The sequence below is a fragment of the Neofelis nebulosa genome, chromosome 6, assembly GCF_028018385.1.
Source record: "Neofelis nebulosa isolate mNeoNeb1 chromosome 6, mNeoNeb1.pri, whole genome shotgun sequence".
Taxonomy (NCBI): Eukaryota; Metazoa; Chordata; class Mammalia; order Carnivora; family Felidae; genus Neofelis; species Neofelis nebulosa.
In genome coordinates, this window is record NC_080787.1 from 108,593,267 (window position 1) to 108,611,858 (window position 18,592).

Genomic DNA, 18,592 nt, shown 5'->3' on the forward strand with positions numbered 1-18,592 from the left:
TTTTTGTTTTGTAATAGCCATCCTAATGAGTGTGAGGTGGTTATCTCATTGCAGTTTTAATTTGCATTCCCCTAATGGTTTGATGTTGAGCATCTTTTCATGTGGCCATTTGTATATCCTTAATGGAAAAAGGTTCAAATTATTTGCCTACTTTTTTCATTGAGTTGTTTATTTTTTGGTGTTGAACTGTAGGAGTTCTTCATATATTCTGGATGTTAACCCCTTATCAGATATATTATTTGCAAATATTTTGTACCATTCCATAGGGTGCCTTTTCATTCTGTTAATTGTGTCCTTTTTAAATATATATTTTTAAAGTTTATATATACATTTGGGGGGGGGGGTGGGAGCAGAGAGAGAGGGAGAGAGAGAATCCCAGGCAGGCTCCACACTGTTAGCACAGAGCCTGAGTTGGGGCTTGAACTCACGAACTGTGAGATCATGACCTGAGCTGAAATCAAGAGTCGGACGCTTAACCAACTGAGCCACCCAGGTACCCCTGTTGTGTCCTTTGATGCACATAGTTTTTAATTTTGATGTACTACAATTTATTATTTTTTATTGCCTGTGTTTTTGGTATCATACCTGGATTTTTTAAATAAAAATATACTGATAGTTTTCTATTCAAATTCTGGACTACAGGGCTTTTGACAAATTAAATTTAACTCTATCTAACTGACCTTTTGTCTCTTTTTCCTCATTTCCAAAACCCCAAGTCCTAATAACCACATTGTTACTACATTTCTTTTAAGTTTTTTTGTTTGTTTGTTTTTGTTTTTAGAGAGAGAGAGCACACATGAGTGGGGAAGGGGCAGAGAGAGGGAGAGAGAGAGAATCCTAAGCAGGTCTGTGCTGTTAGCTCAGAGCTGATGTGTGGCTCGAACTCACGAAGTGTGAGGTCATGACCTGAGCCAAAATCAAGAGTTGGATGCTTAACTGACTGAGCCACCCAGGTGCCTCTCCATTTCTTTATACCACAATACGTACCCAAAAGACTCAAAATAACGACACCAACACTGCCACAGACAATTTGATTTCTGAGAGAAGTTTAGGATTTTTATTTTTATTGTTTTTCTGCTCCTTTTTGTCCTTAAGGTATATCCTTTAAGGTTGTACAATCAAATTACTGTGTTTAAAGTCGCCTGAATTAGTTCTCTCTATGCCACTAATTCAATATGTAGTTACATTCATTTATTTAATTTTGCTTTCATTTGTTAAGAACTGCTTTTAATTTCAAATGTTTAATTATTATGTAAAGTGATTACATGGTAACAAAACTAAATCACCCCAAAAGGTATATTTTGAGAAATCTAGCTTTTATCCTTATTGTTTTCATACTCTTCTCTCTCTCTCAGTGGTACCCTTTTAAAAAATGTTTTTGATTTAGCCTATTAAAAAATATATATATGTACACTTTTTTCTACTTTCCTTTTTATTACTTGACAATATATTCTAGAAGTCATCATGCCTTACAATAAATAAGCTATTACTCATTTCTTTTTTATGGCAGTATAGTACTCCATTATGTGGAAATAGTTCGTTCAATCAGCCCTCTACAGGTAGACATTTGATTGTTTTTATTTTTTAGTTATTACAAATGAATAGCTTGTGCAGACATCTACAATTAATATTTTGCCATTTGATTAATGCTTTTGTGAATTAAAGAAAAACACAAATATGTCATCTTTTTCCAAAAATTTTTACCATATATCTGTCAAGAGATGATAATATCCTGAATAACTACAATACTACTCTCACACATAATGAAGAAAATAGTGGTTGGTTTCCAGGGATTGCAGGATGAGAAAATCACTGCTGTGGTGATAAGGATGAAAGCAAAGGCAGTGGCAGTGTATAGGGAAGCGAACTTGATTCAAGAGATATATAGAGAGCAGGTGGAGGTATTATTTAGCACGACTTGGTAATACAACGAGCACTTTTACTGTGGCTCTTTTAAGATTATTTCAATTTACCTATGAGGGTGAATAAAATCTCTTTGGATAATGTGTGCACATTCATTCTATTATAGCCCGTATGGTTTTTAATTTTAGAGCATATGCCTTGAGGACAATGAGCCCTGGAGGGAGCCAAAGGACAAGTAGAATAACCAACATTTATTTACCCTTTTGTCATGGAGACTCTGGTTACACCAGAAAATTAAGGGGCAGAGCAAAGGTGCAGTGACGTTATGGTCTCCAGACTAATCTCACCTTCTTGAGCAAAGCAAAGTCCACAGTTCTTAGCTTGATGAGTCAAGGCACCCTAGGTATCCTCAGGGTCAAAGGAGTCTGTATCACAGATGCATTCCTTGTGTTTTATACAGTATTTCAGAGAACTTTCCCCTAAAAGCTTGACGTTAGCAACAGAAGGTCACATGAAGATAAAATGGAGAACAATCTTCCAAAATGGGCCAATAAGACCTATAAATTACCATTTCATTCATTCATTCATTCACTCATTCACTCTATATTTGCCACTCAAAAAATATTAAGAAGTATTGATTGTCAGGAACTGTGCCAGGTGCTGGGAATACAAAGGTAAAAAAGATGTGCCCTTTGCCAAAGAAGAACTCACAGGCTAGTTGGGAAGAAAGACATGTAGGCAAATACTCAGCGTATAGTGTAGAGACATGTAAAAGGTACTAAAGAGACCAGAAATTAGTGGGCATCTCATTTGGTCCAGTGGTGGGGTGGGGAGATGGGTCACTTAGGATAGTCTTCACCAAGTAGGAGAGATTGAGTTGGACTTCACTGGATAGATAAGGAGTATAGTACGTACTAGAAGCTCTATCTTGCCGACAGGAAAACTGAGAAGTTTGCAGTGTGGCTGTATTGTATATTATAGAGATCACTTGATTCCAGAGTGGAGAGTGAAATAGAAATTAAAAATCACATCAGGAAGCAACTTAAGGAGAACAGATGAGGCCCTGGACTGAGGGCAAAAGAAAGATCAAGAGGAGTTTAGGATGTAGGATTATAAGAATTTGGTGACAGATTCAATGTGAGAAGTAAAAGGGAGGGAGGAGTCAGAAATTAACAGGAGGCTTTTAGTTTTAACAATGGGACCATTAACTAGGATTTAGGAATGTTGGAGGAAAAAGAGGTTTTACAGGGAGTGAGAGGAAATAATGAGCTGGCTTTTTGAACACACCAAATATATGCTTCTGGGACATATAAGTAGAGTAGGCAATAGGAGCAGATTGGTGAAAGGGTAGAGAGGTGACATTTTCTGTGTCAGATTGCTCTACACAGGGGAAACATCGGCCTCAAGAGAAGTGCAAACCACAGAGCCTGCATCTATCAGAATTTGGGGAAAGAAGAGGAGCTGGAGAGGAATGAAAGAGACTTATGATCAATAGTCAGCTGAAACACAATAGAAGAGTCAGAATCGAGAGATTTAAGGTAAGCACTGGCAAGCATTTCAACATAGAATTATACGCTTTCAAAACTGGCTCTTTTTCTTAGACAATTAGGGCTGCTGGAACAAAATTCCACAGACTTGGTGGCTTAAATAACAACAAACATTTATTTCTCACAGTTCTGGAGGCTGGGATATTCAAGATCAAGACGCCAGCAAATCCCGTGTCTGGCGAGGGCCCTCTCTTTGGTTTGTTGATGGCTGCCTTGTTATATCCTCACATGGAAGGGGAGGAAAGAGATCTTGGGTCTCTTTCTCTTTTTCTAAGAGCACTAACCCCATCACGAGGGTCCTACTCTCAAGACCTAATCTAACCCCAGTCACATCACAAAGGTCCCACCTCCAAATACCATCACACTGGGGATTAGGTCTTTAACATATGAAACTTAGAGGGAGGCAAACATTCAGGCCATAGAACATTTTCCCGCTACATCATGCTTTCTCAAAGTTTGCCAGTAGAAGAAGGGAAGCAGTGTTAAGAGAATGTTTTTCCTAGGATGGGAGAATCTTGAATATATTTTTAGGCTTATGAGGAGGAGCCAAGTGGAGGGTGAAGGTAGATAAGTGATAAGAATAAGGTCCCTGATGCGGTAGTGGGAACTAGAACATGCCTGTGTCTGTATCAGAATAAGCAATTCCATATGCTAGTATTTATGTATTCAATTTGCCCTTCCCTGGGGTCTTTTTCATGACATTATCAACCTTTCAGGTCTCAGTAAACTTATGAATGTAAAAAGTAGGATACTTTAGATATCTCCAAGACCATGTTTGGTCCTAAACTTTTATCTTTATAGCTTTTTCTATGAAGTCCACTATCCCAGAACTGAAAAGAACTTTCTGAGTTGTTGCATGGATTCTCCCTGCTTCCAAGCCAAATCTACTGCAAATACTTCTTTCCTTGGAAGGAGCCACCAGACATATTATTGTAGTTCAACTATGTTCAACTATATTTAACTTTAGATTAGAGTACAAATCCTTGCCAAGAGACTGCTGGCCCAATCCATGCACAGAAACACCATCTTAATCAACTACTGGGCCTGGAGTGGTTGAATTCTTGGCAAAGAATTGCCTCTTGATCTGTCTAAACTCAAGTAACTAGTTTTGCAGTTCCTTCCCCTCCCCCCCCCCCCCTCCCCCCCCCCCGTTCATTCATTTAGATTTGACATCCTCATGAGGTACTCAACCCAGCAGGTGTTCAGAAAGCTTAAAAGAAAGGGGGTTGAAAAGTGTATTGTTTAGACCTGGAGGTTTTCCTGACCATCTGAAATGCCTTAGGCAGCCACAGAATAGTCACAGGTTACAGTTTTCAGGAACTGCTGACGGAGGGGGGGGATTTTCTTCTTCCTGTCGGTTTTAAGTGTCTCTGCAGCAATAAAAATTATGTCAGTGGACACTTTTACTTATTAGGTTCAGTTTTTGTGCTTCTTTCCCTGGGGTGTTTTTCCTCCCAACAGTGCCATTTATGTGAGCTTTTCACAAGATTCTCTACGAACCCTTGGAAAATCTTTTCCAAAGGGAAACAATGTCATTTCTTTTACATCTTTGGGAAAATCACCTTACAAGTCTTGGTAGTCTGGTTTTGGGGCTTTCTGTGGCTTTCCTAAAGGGTCATTTCTGTGTTGCCGAATGCTGGAGTAGCTGAGGCAACTTTGTGGACACACATCTATTGGCTGCATGATAGAGCTCTCTAAAAGGCCTGGAACCAAATGTCTCTCTTTCCTCCCGAGACATAGGAAATCCTGTTTATGATCCAGGTGGAGTCTCAGGTAAGTGCCTCCACTCAGGATGTTATCCCCCTTGTGTTGGTGGGAGGGTAGAGAATTGTTCACTAGAGCACAGAGGTCAAGGTGATCTGTATTTTCTCCCCTGGCTTGTGTATGATCATTCAACCCGAAGGCTGGGCTATTTTCTATTTCTGGGTGTGAATGGGAGAGGATGGGCCATGGCTTAGAGCAGAAGGTACTCTCATCTGGCTTCCCTCCACCTCCACCTCCACCTCCACCAACACTCTGAATCTTGCTTCACAGGGAAGTTTGAGGCCACAGTTCATGAGCTCTGTCAAGGTCTTCCCCTAACGTGTCCAATCCCATCCCCAACCATGAGCCCTCTCGCTTTCGTTACTCTCTTCTCAGGGGATAGGGTAGTTTTTGTGCAGTTCAGAGTCAGACTGTTTTGATCTGGATCCCAACCCCTTCTACCTCCTCAGAGCCTTGCTTCCTCAGTCATTTCCTGTCTCCTATAGCTTCAAATGCCTGCATTCTTAAAAAAAGAAAAATAAAAGAGCAACAGCCACCCAACTTTACACCAAGTATCTTTTGTTTCTTTCCATTCACAGTCAAATTCCAAGAACCATCTTGGAATAATCCACATGGTGACTCACCTCCTGCTGACTCCTCAATCCACTACAACAAATCTGCTGCCTCCGTCTTGCCCTGAAATTGCTCTGAGGCAGAGACATTCTCCTAATCAAACCCAATGTCCCTTTCCTGGCCTTTCTTGGCTTTTCTGTGGCATCTAATGTCTCTGCCCACTCTGCTCTCCTTGAGACTCTTAGCTTTCACGTAACCAGTTTCTTCCATCTCCGTCTGTGAATGGAAAGTTCGGTCTCACCTGTGCTCTTCGTTCCCTGGGGCCTCTTGAATGGTGGTATTTCTACAGATTCTTTGTTCCTTATATTTCCTGAGGTCCATGCTCTCCCCAGATGTTGCCATCCACATCCACTGCTGCTACTATTATCCGTGTACTGATGACTCCACAGCCTGTCTTCAGTTCAGGCCTCTCTTCTGAACATCGGATGTTGTTTGGATGCTTCAAAGGCACCTCAAACTCAAAATATTCAAAGCTTATTAGCTTCTTTTCTAAGCTGCCTCCTTGTGGTCCCTCAGCCTCCCAAGAGAGACAGGAGACACTCCAGAGCCATTGCCACTCCTACTACTCTCTAGCCTCTTTGATGCACTGAAAGCGCCAGCAAATTGAACTCCTTTGTAGTTTCCTGTCCAACTTTGTCTTTGTTATCAACCTAATGACTCGCAGATTGTTATGAAAATTAAGTGACACAGCATATAATTAATGTGCATAGCACCTGATAAAAATCTTAATTGAATCCCAAACCAAGAAAGTAGCATTTCCAGGTGCCTCTGTTGTTTGATATATACAGGCCACAAGGAATTAGCGTTTCCTCTTTTAAGCCATTAAACTCTATGTGATTCATGCACTGCACAGAAACAGCAAAGTCACTAAGTAGTCTGCTGGCTTGAAAGATTGAGGCCACTGAGAGTCTCCGGAAATCGGGATTGTTCTGAGTTTGCAATCCCCAGGTGACTCCTGAAGTGATTTAAGTTTCCAGGAAAAATAGTTGACGTACCAGAAATGTATGAGTTTTGTTTGTTTTTAAAGAGCTACCACTGATTTAAAAGGTCTTCTCCCTGTGGGATCTCCCCTTTCTGGGACTTGTGTGCTGGGTGGATGCACACTATCATGCCAGCCTCTCTCTATTCTCTGTCTCCCACAGCCCTTTCCTTTCTGTGAGGAGGAGAAGTGTTGTAAATCCAACTTCATTTCGTTGAGCATTCAACCGTGTGAAAAATGTAATAATAAAGTTTATTCTCTTTGCTGTTCTCCAATATGATGCAAATTGTCTGACCTTTCACATACCAATTATGCAGTGAACATAACACTACTCGCTTAAAGAATACAGTAAATTTATTAGCTCATGTAACAGACAGACTTTTCTTCTTTCAATCCATTCATCCTGGACCTCTGCCCTATGTCAGCAGCAATGGTTGTGGGCTAGGGGATGCCATGTCCTGACTGGCTTCGATCCGACTGGCAAGGCAGTGATTTTAAACTGGGAAAGAGCCACTGTGCGAGGGTGATAGCAGTGGAGCAGGGGATAGAGATGACTTTTCCTGAAGGATGGGTGGCCTAATAAAATGGTGGACACCTCAACAGGAAAGTGTCATTCTATTAGTGGAGATATATGCAGCTAACAAATACCCATTACATGAAGCATAATGAAGGTAAAGGAAATGGAAGGGGAACAAAGGATTAAGTAAAGGAGTTGCTGGAAGATTCTTTAGGAAAAAGAAAGAAGCATATGTCGTGGCAACAGAGCTTCTAGAAGAGAAAAAAAACGGAAGACAAAAGAAACTGAAGGAAGAAAAGCAAAGAAAGATTTAATTGGGAAAGAGTTTCAGTTTGAGGGGGAACAAGGAATTATCCTAGGACATTTATTTCTTACCTGTTTTTAGTGAAGGATTTCCAACTTTTGATGTGTTTTGTTTACCTCCTCCTCTCTTAATGAAGCACTTAAAAAATAAGGTTTTGCTAGTGATTGCTATGGCCAGGCCTTATTCTCAATTTTAGGGTGACTATAGCTGATAAAATCAGTACTGGGTGTCGCCTCGATTATAGACTGGCACGTTATACTGCTGCAACCCCTTTCCTTCTGTCTGTTGACTGTTTTGCCATAGCCACTGTTGATTAACCACTGGTCATGTCCAGCTAAAGTTCTGGAAGGTTTACCAGAATGAAGAAATATAGCAACTGGACAGACTTTTTTTTTTTTTAATATGCAACCAAGCAGAATAAACAAAGTTTGCCTCCCTTTTTAAAGAAGGAAATGTTTGTCATACCAGGTTTCTAGGGCTGGGAGGCTACTGCCTTCATCATGGACTTCAGTGTTACTGAGGAGAAATTAATTAGCCTCCCTAGCTGGTGGATGAGACAGTGGAATATGAGCACCACTCAGTCTACAGTCCCAACTGACAGACCCTTAACAATGAATAATACGATCTCTTCCGGCATTTACTTGTTACTTAACATTTAGCAGATCTTGATTAAAGTGGCCTCTTTGGTTACGAAAGTTTTAATGACATTCTCTCACTTCATGCATCTGTTTTCCCATATTTCTACTTTGATCCTTCATAAACGAAGAAGAGGGAACTTTCCACTTATTCTTAACAGTCCATTCCAACTGCTGAAGAGATCCAGGCTTCTAATAACTAACGGATGAACCTAAGAGATTTGAGAAAACAATAAACAACTGTGCAGGCTGCTGAGGGAAGTATTTCTGATTCCTGGCAACTTTAAATAAGTGAACAGGCAACCACAGCAGGTCTCCCCGGTAAACAGCTCAGGCAGCAATCTGGTGATGTCATTTGAATAGCAATAAACTATCTTTCTGCCCCCAACCTTTCTTCCTTTTTGGCTTCCCTCTGCACTGATCAGGGTCTGGAGTACAGAGTGAAGGCCTTTATGAAATAAAAAATTCTATACCTCTTTAGTTACACCGTGCAACTTCCACAAGGCCTTTATTAGAAAGACTCAACTTCAGGGGCACCTGGGTGGCTCAGGTGTTAAGCATCCGACTTTGGCTCAGGTCACGATCTCATGGTTTGTGAGTTTGGGTCCCACATCAGGTGAGCTTGTGCCCCACTTTGGGTGAGCCCTGCTTTTCTCTCTCTCTCCTTCTCTTTTTCTGTCTCTCTCTGTCTCTGCCCCTCCTCGGCTTCTCTCTCTGATGCTCTCTCACTTGCGTTCTCTCTCTTTCGGAAGAAAGAAAGACAGAAAAAGAAAGAAAGACAACTTCACACAAAGGGGGTGAAAATACACTTGGAACTCAGAGGATGGTGTGCACCTTTTCCTTAGTGTGAAATCTTTACCTAGAAAGCCTCTCTGTTTTTATGGATCACCACTAAGCATTTCATTGATGTCTGATGGTCTCTGAGAAAGACCTTTTTCTTTCTGTCTCCTTTCTCCCTCTCTACGAACTTGGATCCTCCCCATTAATACTTTGTGTCGAAGGTCAAGGAGACCCTACAGGTCTGTGACTGGGAATTGTAGACTTGTGCTGTATATTAGAGTAGCCACTAGCCACATATGGCTACTGAACACTTAAAATGTGACTAGTGTGACTGAGGAAATGAATTTTTAAATTAAATTTAATTTTAGTTCATTTAAATTAAAAAAAATTGAAGCTATTAAACACAATTTTACTGTTTTGGTAGGACTACATTTCACTGTAAGCTTTGAAAATTTACCATTGAATTGAGATGTGCTAAAAGTGTAAAATATAGAGTTCAAACACACTTTTTAAAAGGATGTAAGTGGTCTCAATAATTTTTTTTAATTTTTTTTAATGTTTTATTTATTTTTGAGACAGAGAAAGACAGAGCATGAATGGGGGAGGGTCAGAGAGAGAGGGAGACACAGAATCTGAAACAGGCTCCAGGCTCTGAGTGGTCAGCACAGAGCCCGACGTGGGGCTCGAACCCACGGACCGCAAGATCATGACCTGAGCCGAAGTCGGCCGCTTAACCGACTGAGCCACCCAGGCGCCCCGTCAATACTTTTTATATTGACTGTTGAAATAATATTTTGGATAATTAGTCTAAAAAAAGTATATTATTAAAATTAGTGTTCCCTTCTCCTTTTCACTTTTTGAATGTGGCTATTCGAAAATGTATCTATGTGGCTCTAATTCTCATGAACAGCATTTTTTAGATTCTCCCATTCTTCAGGATGGAGTTCTTACTGAATACAGTGGTCTCTCCCCACCTGTGGTTTTGCTTTCATCAGTCAACCTCAGTCCGGAAGCAGATGATACCTCTTTTGAGTTCTGGTCAGAGACCCACAGTAGCCTAACACCAGGTCACAATGCCTGCATCTCATCACATAGGCATGTTATCATCTCACGGCATCACAGGAGGAAGGGTGAGTACAGCACACTAAGATATTTTGAGAAAGAGAACGCCCACATTTACACAACTTTTATTATAGTACATTGCTATCATTGTTTTATCATTATTGTTATAAATATCTTACTGTGCCTAATTTATATATTAAACTTTATCACAGATATGTATATATATAGGGCTCAGTACTATCAGTGGCTTCAGGCATCCATTTGGGGTCTTGGAACATATCCCCTGGGGATAAGGTGGAGGGGACTACTGAACAGTCTTTTCTCTTGGTGATATAGGTCACTATTTATACCATAAATTCAATCCAAAAGGCTGGTCTCCCTCTCTAAGGTAAGGGAAAACAAAGAACGGAGAACAAAACTCATCCTGAAACCATCACCCGTTCTAACACTCAGCATCAGAGTATCCGAATCAGCTGTCTTCAGGTGGGTGGGTAATGAAGACAGCGGCCCCAGGGAGTTTGGATGGCTGGGCTGGGAGAGAAAGGAGAGGAAAGTGTAGACAAGAGAATACTGCAGAGCATGGAAGTGTACTTCAGTGCTGATTGAAGAGAGAGGCCCTTAGACATGGGTACTTTGGGTTCCTGGAGAGGTGAGTGTACTATAAAGGAGAAAGAGGAAACTGAACAGAAGATGGAAACATGCCCAAAAGAAGCTTTGGAATGGATTGCAAACATTCTTCTGGAGGCATCAGTTTAAAATACGTGGCACTGTGATATCCCTTCTGATGTCAGGTAATCTTCTTCCAGATTCTATTCCTGGTCGTCCGTGGAACTCCATGGTCGCTACAGCTGCCCCAGGGACTCTATTTGATCCTAATACCCACTTCAATGTCCTTTTGAAGAGACAGCTGGGTAGGCAGGGAACAAAGAAATTCCTCATCGTCTTCTAAAGTCCAAAAATGTGGAATTTCAGTGGTTCTTTTAAAAATATTTTTCTTTAAGCTTATTGTTATTTTTTTAATTTATTTTGAGAGAGAGAGATAGAGAGCGAGGGGGACAGTGGCAGAGAAAGAGGGAGACAGAATCCCAAGCAGGCCCCATGCCGTCAGCTCAAACACACCGTGAGACCTGAGCCGAAATCTAGAGTCAGATGCTTAACCGACTGAGCCACTCAGGGGCCCTAGAGTGGTTCTTGATGCCATTCAAACTCATTTATATAATTTAAGATATTTATCATGTCCAACCATGCCATTTTATAGATGAGAGAGAGTGTGCCTGAGAGACTATGTGCCTTTCCCAAGATCAGCCACTAATTAGGATCACCTGAATCCACTAGAAAGAGACTAGTGTCTTCAGACTGGAGGGATAGTGTCTTCAGGCTCCCGAGTCCAACTGAAGTCTACCTCTCTCATATCACTTACACCAGTTTTAACGGATGGGCCCATACTAATTATAGCTTACTTGTAATTTCAGTTCTCTGAAGATCCCACTAGATCCCGGACTGCCATATAGGCTACCTGTATGCTGATGGTCTGGTAACGATTATTGTGTATTTAATCCAGTACATTTTGAATTTTAAATATGTTCTGGGCACAAAATATGCTTTGTAAGGTGTTTAGGGGATAAAAATGACAGCAAAATTTCTCACTTAATAAGCTTTGGGGTAAGAAAGTACTTTGAAAAAAACATTATTGACCTCTCATTTTAGAGATTTTCTGGCTTGACCATCAGCAATATTTCATGAGAAAAGGAAGAAATGTGGTTAATACTATATAAAAATTAAATTAATTAAAATTAAATGCTATTTAAAAATATTTTAAAATTAACATCCAAATAAACAGCTTGCCTTGGTATTTATAAATCAGGAGAGAGCAACTTTGGGAGGCTAAAGTGATTAACGAAGCCAATATATGAGAGAAATCGTATTCATAGTTTCTCAAAAAGATGGAAAGGTATTATAAATGGCACTGTTTCTATACAGTATCTAGAAATTATCTCTATATAGTGAACTCTATATTGTATTATTTCATCTATTTTTCCAATGAGAATGGGTAAATATACTAACTGAGTAGCTGGTTGTGATTTTTTTTCATTGCCATAAGTAAATGAAATCAATAGACTCTGTTAGGACAAACTATATGATATGTGAAATTCATGTATCCCATCTTACGAAGAGTTATTTGTAGATGTAATCTTATGGACATAAGATTAAAAATGTGTGATTTATAAACAAAGAAAGAAAACAGCTTTAACTCCTAGTGCCCTGCACTTCAAATTTCTGGTGGATATAGAAGCCTTTTAAATCCCATGCTATTATTAAACAATTCAAAATTTCTATGGCTATATATGTTTAGATAATATTAACTCCTCAAATGGCCACCCTGTGGCGTTTTGCATGCAATTCTTCATTTTTTCCGTCTGTATTTTTTCTCATCTAGCTTTTTCAGAAATGTTATTCCTATTTCTGTCACACGGTCGCCTTTCAGTGTGTCTTGCAAGAATGTAACATCAGCAGCCAAATGAACCTAGGAAAGAGAAAAAAACAAAACAAAACAGGCACGCATCATTTAGGTTTAAAAAATTTAAAAAAACTCTCTAAATTTTGTTTTCAGCTTTCTATAACCAATAAGGGGCTCACTTTACTTATGGAATGATAAAAAAAAGAGTTTGCTCCATGGATGAAGGGCCCTTTACTGTGTGTCCTCCAGAGATGATCTGGCTGTGGGTCAGCTCTGTGGTGTGAGCCTGCAGAGAGAAGGGTGGTCCAGGCCACGCCCAACCTGGGGGATTCCGGGGCAAGTCAAGGGACATGGGCCCACTTTTGTTCACAGTGCAGAGCTCATCTATAGCCTTGACCCAATGTGCCTTGTCAAGCAGAACTTCCAAGGATAAATGGATTCTTAAATGATTTCTTTCCAACGAACTTGCTATCAATCATTCTGTCATCAGCCAAATAGCATCACTTGTGCTAACAACATGTAGCAATCACGACTTTGAGAGCTTTGAAAAAGTATCAACTAAATAAATTATAAATATAAAATTAAAGATTGAAATTACAGACATGAATATTTGATATCCAGCCCTTCTTTTCTACCATAAAGAATTTCCCACTTTCCATACATTGAAGTGATCCCACAGGGCTTACTTGTCTATTCATTAAAATGTATTCACATAAGAGCATCATATTGCTGACCGACTATCCTTGACAGAGTATCTGTTCAGCTATTTTAAGTCCTTGTGATAAATAAGATAAAAGCAAAAGTACTTGGTAAAACAAATAATAAGTGAAAAAGCCTGGGTCTAGTAGGCAATTGAAATATAGAAGCTATGTTCACCCTCATTTTCCCCCAATAAGATCTTAATATAGAAGCTATGTTCACCCTCATTTTCCCCCAATAAGATCTTTTTTGTCTTTGTCAAAATTTGTCAGAAAGTCAGTTAAAATGAGCAAGGAGGCTATGTTGAAGCTATTTGGATACCTGAGGCCACATGAGGCCTGATAGCTATTTGTCAAATAGCATATAGAATCAAATGTTGTCTGTGAAAACTGGAGAATTATTTATCTTATTTTTGCCTTTGTTTTATGGTTCCTCCCTTTGTCTGTAAGCTCCCAGAACATCTCCCTTCCTCTTTCTTGATTTCTTGATTATAGGGCAAGCCTAAAAAATTGGTAGGACAGAGCATGGAAGGTCTGTGTGAATAATACATTATGGCTATTGTTTTACTCTTTTGGATTACCTGTTATTATATCCTTCCTCTAATTATGACAGATAATTGAAAATTATATGCATGCCTCATTATCATGTCTAATCTTTGGCTACTCTCTGGTCTCACCACTTTTAAAAGCTCAGCTTCTGGAAAAACTAGACTTTGTGGACTGTTACCTCTTTCTAAGTTGCCCTTGATCAAGAGTTTTTGACAGATTGTCTTCTTCCTTCAGGTTCTCATCCCACTAAGGTCCTTCCTGACCTTTTCCTTCCTACATGTTGTGAATATTTTTCAGGTCTTGTTTTACTTAGCATCTCTGCTGTCCTTGATCTTGGGAATCACTCCCTCTTCTTCTTCTTTTTTTAAATTTATATCCATGTTAGTTAACATACAGTGTAGTCTTGGCTTCAGGAATAGAACCCAGTGATTAATCTCTTACGCATGACACCCAGTGCTCATCCTGAAAAGTGCCCTCATTAATGCCTGTCACCATTTAACCCCTCACACCCCCCAGCAAACCTCAGTTTGTTCTCTGTATTGCGCGCTCTCTCTCTGTTTTTATCTTATTTTTCCTTCCCTTCCCCTATGTTAACTGTTGAGTTTCTCAAATTCCACATACAAGTGAAATCATATGATATTTCTCTTTCTCTGACTGACTTATCCACTTAGCATAATACACTCTAGTTCCATCCACATTGTTGCAAATGGCAAGATTTCATGCTTTCTCATCACTGAGTAGTATTCCATTATATATATATAATACATATATACATATGTATATGTACATATTCGATGGACATTTAGGCTCTTTCCATACTTTGGCTATTGTTGATTGTTCTGCTATAAACATTGGGGTGTGCATGCCCCTTCAAATCAGCATTTTTGTATCCTTTGGATAAATTCCTAGTAGTGCAATTTTTTGGGTTGTAGGATAGTTCTATTTTTAATTTTTCGAGGAACCTCTTGAAATACTCTCCTCCTTTGTTTCTGACTCCATTCTTTCCCTGTATTTTCCCACTTCTGTTTATTCCTTCTTGGTATCCTTTGCAGTCTTTGTATTCTCTCTTCAACTTATTCATTATGTTTTATTGCTTCCTACGGTTCCACCTGTGACTTCTTTTCCTTCTTACTCTACACACTTCCTAGGCATCTTTTGACAGTTCCAATGACTCTCCAGCCCACATCTGTGGCTTCCAGACATGTAAAACAACTGCTTATTGAATATCATCACTTGTTTGTATGTTAGACACCTCAATTCTAGAATCTTCCAAGCTGAACTCCTCACTTTATCTTTCCCAACCCCCAGTGTACCCCTCCTTGTTTTGCTCTCTTGGTTAACAGTACAACCATCTTACAGGTTGCTCAGAACCTTAAATAATTCCTGAATCTTTTTCCCAATCTTATCTCTTTCAGTCAACTAATAGCCTAGTTTTAAGTTTAATTAGTTAATAATCTGCCTTATTAATGTTGTTCACATCGATCTCCTCTCCACTCCTATTGTCAGGGCTTTATTCTAGTTTTTCTTGAGGTTACCATCATCAGCTTCCTAACTGCCCTCTTCTTCCCTCCAGCACTGTACCCTCCTCCTGTATACTTTCACTTTGTTGACAAAGGGATAAAATTCCTAAAACACAAATTTCAAAATACCATTCCCTTCTTTATAAACCTATAATGGGTCTCTGCTGCTTTCAATATAACAATCTTTAGATTGTTCCCAAAGGTTGTCATATGAATGTGCCCCGCCACTTTTTAAAAATCAGGCCTCGGGGCGCCTGGGTGGCGCAGTCGGTTAAGCGTCCGACTTCAGCCAGGTCACGATCTCGTGGTCCGTGAGTTCGAGCCCCGCGTCAGGCTCTGGGCTGATGGCTCGGAGCCTGGAGCCTGTTTCCGATTCTGTGTCTCCCTCTCTCTCTGCCCCTCCCCCGTTCATGCTCTGTCTCTCTCTGTCCCAAAAATAAATAAAAAATGTTGAAAAAAAAAATTTTAAAAAAAATAAAAAATAAATAAAAAATAAAAAATAAATAAAAATCAGGCCTCTATTGAGGAGGGCACCTGTTGGGATGAGCACTGGGTGTTGTATGGAAACCAATTTGACAATAAATTATATTTAATATAAAAAATAAAATAAAATAAAATAAAATAAAATAAAATAAAAAATAAAAATCAAGCCTCTGTAAAGAATTGAAACCTTACTGGAGACAATATCTCTATCTACATGTCATCTCTATGGAATTAATTTAAGTTTCTCATTCCTTGAATGAAACATTCTTTTTGTGCCTTTGGACATGCTATTCCTTTTACCTGGAACATTATTTTCCCCTGCTCCCCTTACCCCATGGCCTTCACCTTCTATTTATCCTAGTTTCTCTAGGAAGTTATCTCTGCCCTACCAACCACCCCAACCCAGGTCCTCCCCTAGCCATTTATCCACACTTTTTTACACATCTATCTGACTTCTCTACTGGACAGAAACTCTTTTATTATTATTATTATTTTTTAATGTTCATTTATTCTTGAGAGAGAGAGAGACACACAGCATGAGCAGGGGAAGGGCAGAGTGAGAGAGGGAGACACAGAATCTGAAGTAGGCTCCAGGCTCTGAGCTGTCAGCACAGAACCCGACGTGGGACTGGAACTCACTAACCGCAAGATCATGACCTGAGCCGAAGTCGGACACTCAACCAACTGAGCCACCCAGGTGCCCCTGTACTAGACAGAAACTCTTGAAGGGCAGCAACTATGTCTTATTCACCTTGTATGCTCAATGCCTTTTTTCTTTTTTGAATAATTATCTGGACTTAGATTTGTTTGGAAGCACAATTATTTACTTACTTTTCCACACAAATTAAATTCACTAGAAAATTGCTGTCAGTGCTACTTTTTTTTTGATAATGTAATTCTTACATTTCAAACTATTTTTCAGGCCTTTTTAAATCTCTTATTTCTTTTCTCTCTTCATTAATTTTTATTTTTAAAATATCTTTTTTTTTTTTTATAATTTGTTGTCAAACTGGCTAACATACAGTGTGCTCTTGGTTTTTGTATGTAAGCAATGAATCACGGGAATCTACTCCCCAAACCAAGAGCTCAGTGCCTTTTCACAGATGCGAATCACCTCACCGTCTTTGTTCAGTCAATGAATAATTCAGGTGTGGAAGCCAGCCTCCAAAATCGACTGCAGTGATCTTTGCCTCCTGTTATTCACACACCCTCAGGTAGGGTCCTCCCACACAGTACCAGGGCCAGCAGCACCTGTTGTGACTGTATATACCAGGGAGCCTATGTGGCAAGGACTTTCATGAAGCCTCTAGCCAGCTGCCAGCCAGCCAGTGAGGCCACGTGAGTGAGCATGGAGGTGGATCGTCTAGCCTCAGTCAAGTGTTCAGGGACTGCAGCCCTGAAGGGACCGGACCAACAGCCGGACCGTGTGTGTATTACTCTCTGAAAGGCTGTTAGCCACAACCACCTAGCAAAACTCTTCCGGGATTTCTGATTCTTAGAAACTGTGTGAGATAATAAATATTAGTTGTTTTAAACGGTTGTATCTGGGGGTAATCTGTTACATAGCACGAGATAAGGAATATACCCAACACAATGAAATAGATACGCTTTACCATTTCCAGGGCACCTCTGATAATCCCACAGAGTAAATTGCAGTAGCACAGAGACGATCGCCCGGCAGGGAGCTCTTCCACAAACTCCACCAGAGGATTCTTGTCTAAGATCAGGGAAAATTCAGTTCTGCTTGGATTGTTACAGGTCACACTTGGTGTAATTCCCAGGTACATCTTAAAGGCAACCTAATAAAAAGAGGGGAAAAATCTGCTAAAAAACTTGGTCTGGAACAAGTATCTATTATTAGCAAAGCACCCAGATATTCTGTTCCAGACAGTGCAGCACAATGGTTAAGCATGTGGAGTTTGTAGTCAGCCAGTGTGGGTTCACACTGAGCTTTGGCATGTACCCACCCTATGACCTGTACAAGTCTTAAAGAGTTTTATTTTTATGGGATATCCTAAGGGACTAGTTTTCTGTGGAAGCAATATGCTTTATGAAACAGAGTTAAGCATTATTTCTCAAAAAATCTTTTTCAAAAATAAATATCCTTCAGGAGGGTAAGAAATTAAAATATTCGTCATCAACATCCCAGCATGATAGGTGTCATGTGAGCCTAATAAAGGGTAAGATCCTGAATGAGAAGGGACGCGAGACATATCCACCACAATGGGAAGGTGATAGAGTAGAGGGTGCTGTGGGACAATCAGACTCAAGGGTGTGCTTTCGAAAGTGGAGGAAGTCATATCACAAAGGATGACTAGTCTCTGAGAAGGAGCAAGGGATAGTGGTGGTATGATTTACATAAATGAGTCATAAAGTAACTTCTGAAAAAAGTCTGCTGTATTGAAGGGCTTACAGATTTTGACCATGTTGAGATGGAGAGAATCTTGGAGACTATTTCTTTTTTTTTTTTTTAATTTTTTTTTTTAACGTTTATTTATTTTTGAGACAGAGAGAGACAGAGCATGAATGGGGGAGGGTCAGAGAGAGGGAGACACAGAATCTGAAACAGGCTCCGGGCTCTGAGCTGTCAGCACAGGGGCCCGATGCGGGGCTCGAACTCACGGACCGCGAGATCAAGACCTGAGCCGAAGTTGGCGCTCAACCGACTGAGCCACCCAGGCGCCCTGGAGACTATTTCTTTTATACCTCTAGTTTCATAAGTGAGCAGGTTGGGATTCAGAGAAGTCGAATGACATGGCCAAGCCCATGCTATTGCTCAGTCCCTTGACTTCTGGGCCAAGGAACTTTCTTTTTACCAAAT

The 18,592-nt window shown here is 40.0% G+C and overlaps 1 protein-coding gene and 1 long non-coding RNA gene across 2 annotated transcripts in view; both read right to left on the reverse strand.

The window, feature by feature from the left end:
* The window catches only part of LOC131514743 (uncharacterized), a 37,592-nt gene extending 31,197 nt beyond the window's left edge, over positions 1-6,395 (reverse strand). The window contains exon 1 of the long non-coding RNA XR_009263252.1: positions 6,028-6,395. This is a non-coding gene — a long non-coding RNA (uncharacterized LOC131514743). The remainder of the gene's footprint in view (positions 1-6,027) is intronic.
* Positions 6,396-11,586: 5,191 nt separating this feature from the next.
* Positions 11,587-18,592, reverse strand: part of TRAPPC3L (trafficking protein particle complex subunit 3L) — a 41,689-nt gene continuing 34,683 nt past the window's right edge. The window contains exons 4-5 of the mRNA XM_058735057.1: positions 17,385-17,570; positions 11,587-12,587 (exon numbers count right to left, since the gene is read on the reverse strand). Of these exons, the coding sequence (XP_058591040.1) occupies positions 12,468-12,587; positions 17,385-17,570 (306 nt within the window). The 3' untranslated portion in view covers positions 11,587-12,467. The remainder of the gene's footprint in view (positions 12,588-17,384; positions 17,571-18,592) is intronic.